Below are 4,214 nucleotides of genomic sequence, written 5' to 3' on the forward strand. Positions count from 1 at the left end.
AAAACGGGACCCTATTACTAAGACTCCGCTGTCCGCCTGTCTGTCTGTTACCAGGCTGTATCTCATGAACCGTGCTAGCTAGACGGTTGAAATTTTCACAAATGATGTATTTCTGTTGCCGCTATAACAACAAATACTAAAAAGTACGGAACCCTCGGTGCGCGAGTCCGACTCGCACTTGGCCGGTTTTTTTATATTGATTCTGGCATATGTCCAGGCTTATTACGGCTGAGCATCACCCAGCAGCTACCTCAGGAAGCCTATATGAAAGGAGCGGTGCCGGCCCGCCGACCGACTGCGAGTCCATTGATGGATGAGGAGAGGGAAAAGGAATTGCTGGTGATGTCAGCGGCTGACATTATACACGGGACTAATGGCTTGGTGTGGCGCACCGCTGACATCAGGATGAGGAGCGACCAGTGCGCGTCTTTTGAGGTCGGCTTCGTGTTCAAGACTCTGGAGGTATAGTTTTTTAAGTTTTATTGTAAGTACTAACATTTTATGAGCCATGAAGCTCGAAATAAATGATAATTTAATTTAATTTAAAGGATTTTACTACAGCTTTACCGTACTTAATACTATAAATGCGAGTGTGTCTGTATGTCTGTCTGTCTGTTACTTCACGCTTAAACGGCTGAACCGATTTAGATATTGTTTTTTTTTCTGTTTATTTCATTAAAAAGACATGCAATATTTACAAAACTTGAAATTTGATATAAAATTTGAGATTAAATTTGGTATAAAGATAGTTCGAGTCCCGGGGAAGGACACAGGGCAGGTTTTATTTCAGAAATCATCCTTTAAGGGGGTGAAAATGGGAAGCTTGTAAAGCTAATAAAAAACAGATTGAATAAAAAATAAACTAAGTACCCAAATTACTAACTCCACGAAGAAGAAGTCACGGGCAAAATCTAGTAAGTAATAAGCATAGAGCGCTCACTCCATACATCAGTTTTGTTACCAAAACGCTTATTCTTTTCGTAGTCGACATCTACATGACAATAGATGTCGCGACAAACGAAAAGTCTAAAATGCTCATACATTTTCAGCTAATATTCTGGATTAACCGGAACTCTATTTTCAACTACTTCTGCTTGTAATATTAGTTGTAAATTGGTGAGCAATACACTTTTCGTTAGTCGCGACACTCGTGACATATTCTAGTAGTAGTGATAAATCATCTACTTGACGCTAGTTGTCGACTACGAAATAACTCGCGTTTTGATAAGAAAATTGATGTATGGAGTTAGCACTCATTCCTTACCTATATTTCTCTATGAGCTTTACGTAGGCCAGAATTACACTTGTAAGTTTTACTTACGTAAGTAGGGACACAGCTATACTACAGAATGAGATATGAATATCGTTGTCTCATTCTAGCAAATAGCTTTGTCCCTACTTACGTAAGTAAAACTTACAAGTGTAATCCTGGCCTTACAGTCAGAAATATTTTGGGTTTAGGATTAAGGCCAGTCCAGACGGAAACAGTTTTTCGCCAATCTGATTAAATTGTCTGATCTAATCAGGTGGTGCGGACGCAAACGCCAATTAGGCTCGCTGATTATGACCGATATTGCCGATAAAATGGACGTGCGGACGCAAGACGCAATTTGTGGGTCTAGTATTCGCGTTTGGGAGTATTTTTTTTATTAAGAACGCTCTAATATATAAAATCTGACTAGATAGACGGCTTCGCGCACGAGTGTGGAGGGGGCTTAACATATATAAATCTTTAGGATACCTATAGAAAAATGCTGGACCTATACAATACGACAATGGAGATACGCAAGAACAATACCGAAGTGCGCACCTTGGACCACATGATGTTCTTGCAGAAATTTGAGAAGCTGCACTGGCGGATATACCACCTACACAACATGTTGCATGAAGTCGAGAACAAATACAAGATGGATGCCACCATCAACGCATGTAAGTCATCCAACCAGGGATGTTGCGAATATTCGCATCCGTATCCGTAACTGCGGAACTTCCGCGTTATTTTTAACCACCGCATAAAATTGTATCGCAATCTGGATGCCATGCGATGTATCGGTCGGTATATTTCGTATCTCTCACGATGTAGGTGGTCATAGACATAGTGTATACAAGTAGTTATAGACGCGCCTCCGAGCGACCGGGGGTAAGAGAAAGAATATTCATATAAAATCTGGGCAGCGTAGGATTTTTCTCTTTCACTCTTATAAATTTCGGTATTTCGCCATCGCCTACTACTTATGATGCCACCCGGTCGGTGATAATGACAAAGCATGTCACTATTTTCTCTTTCCTCTTATAGGAATCGCAATAAGACTATCTTTCTCTATCAAAGAGTGTCAGTAGGCCCTTGTAGGTGGTAGATCGATACAACTTTTATACTGAGATTACTGACGGCTGTCCAGACGGGACAATAAATATCAAATTGTTTTTTTTAATGGTCTACATAGGTCCTTTAAGCCAAATCTCAGAATAAAAATTAGAGACCGTTGTATCGTCCCTTTCAAATCAATCTAAGAAAAATGGGACGACACTACAGTGTTTCCACTTTTTAATTTCTACTCTTTTTTGCCAGACTGTAAATCCTACGCTGGTGCTATTTATACATTTAGGTTCAACTTACAACAATCGCCAAACCTATTCGTTGAACTGTATCTAAAATCGTATAAGATTTGTTGCAAGATGAGTAAAGGCCACAGACTGACTATAAAGGGTCCTCTACACTCGTGTGCGAATCGCCGCGCGAAGTCGCGAACGTGAGTGTGGAGTCTAGTTCGCTAATCAGCGAAATCGACTCCACACTCACGTTCGCGGCTTCGCGCCGCGTAGTCTGGAGCGCCCTTAATATGTATAATAATAAATGTATTTATTTTAAACATTTTTAGTCAGTAGTATAATAATATGTTTCCGATTTCCAGCGGGCGTGTTTCAGGATGGGAAGCGCTGGACGCGCACCACCAAAGACAAATCGCGCAAGACCAGGACGTACACTTGGAGCAAGCGTACCACCAGCTGGTGGCGACCGCTGGAATACGGCTGGAATACCGACTACTTCTACTGGTAACGTCAAACCGACCTGACCTGCCACCACGTAAGACCTGGACCTACACCTAGAACAAGCGTTACCACCAGCTGGTGACCGCTGGAATACCGACTACTTCTACTGGTAACGTCAAACCGACCTGACCTGCCACCACGTAAGACCTGGACCTACACCTAGAGCAAGCATTACCACCAGCTGGTGACCGCTGGAATACCGACTACTTCTACTGGTAACGTCAAACCGACCTGACCTGCTACCACGTAAGACCTGGACCTACACCTAGAGCAAGCGTTACCACCAGCTGTTGACCGCTGGAATACCGACTACTTCTACTGGTAACGTCAAACCGACCTGACCTGCCACCATGTAAGACCTCGACCTACACCTAGAGCAAGCGTTACCACCAGCTGGTGACCGCTGGAATACGGCTGGAATACCGACTACTTCTACTGGTAACGTCAAACCGACCTGACCTGCCACCACGTAAGACCTGGACCTACACCTAGAGCAAGCGTTACCACCAGCTGGTGACCGCTGGAATACTGACTAGAATTAGACCAAGACCAAGAAAAGTAAGCAACGATTTTGTTAGCACACGCAGTGCAAGTGTTATTTATACGTCATAATTTCATAGAAGTTTGGCGTTTAAAATAACACTTGCACTGTCAAAATCGTTGCTTACTTTTCTTGGTCTAACTCTAAATGTGTGCAACTTAAAATCCTATTTTACTAATATTAGAAACACAGAAATATGATTGCAAAACTCTTATTACAACGGAATAAGATTGATTTTTATGTTATTTCCGGAAACATCCAATTTCCAAAATTACCCGAATTCACCTCTCAACCCTCTAACCCACATATCTCTATAAGTACAGTTCGGTATAATTAAAACTCGTTTATAAAATCTTATTGTTTATTCGTAATAAACATAAATCAGACAAACAACGAATGTTCTCGATCAGTCTCCGTCAGATCACTTATCAAAACATTGTTTTATTATTACTAAAAAAATTACAGTTTAATTTTAGTACAAAACTGGAACAGTCGGCATCAGATAAATCGGAGCGGCCGAGGTGCTCATAAATATTTGAACACGCACTCTAGCGCATTGACAATAGACGCGTGTTCAGATATTTGTGAGTACTTTGGCCGCTCTCATATACCTGATGGCTGT

The 4,214-nt window shown here is 41.6% G+C and overlaps 1 protein-coding gene across 1 annotated transcript; it reads left to right on the forward strand.

Moving 5' to 3' along the window:
• Positions 1-264: 264 nt before the first annotated feature.
• Positions 265-3,091, forward strand: LOC134752761 (uncharacterized). The gene is made up of 3 exons (XM_063688455.1): positions 265-462; positions 1,737-1,929; positions 2,913-3,091. The coding sequence occupies exons 1-3, from the start codon at positions 265-267 to the stop codon at positions 3,056-3,058; spliced, it is 537 nt and encodes a 178-aa protein (XP_063544525.1). The 3' UTR covers positions 3,059-3,091.
• The last annotated feature ends 1,123 nt before the right edge of the window (positions 3,092-4,214 follow it).

The sequence above is a fragment of the Cydia strobilella genome, chromosome 25 (genome assembly GCF_947568885.1).
Source record: "Cydia strobilella chromosome 25, ilCydStro3.1, whole genome shotgun sequence".
NCBI lineage: Eukaryota > Metazoa > Arthropoda > Insecta > Lepidoptera > Tortricidae > Cydia > Cydia strobilella.

What these genes read in the sequence shown, in the direction of transcription:
- LOC134752761 (XM_063688455.1), top strand. Translation starts at nt 265, where the DNA reads ATGAAAGGAGCGGTGCCGGCCCGCCGACCGACTGCGAGTCCATTGATG. An exon ending in TCGTGTTCAAGACTCTGGAG is followed by an intron (nt 463 to 1,736) that starts GTATAGTTTTTT and finishes ATAAATCTTTAG; the next exon opens with GATACCTATAGAAAAATGCT. An exon ending in GGATGCCACCATCAACGCAT is followed by an intron (nt 1,930 to 2,912) that starts GTAAGTCATCCA and finishes TCCGATTTCCAG; the next exon opens with CGGGCGTGTTTCAGGATGGG.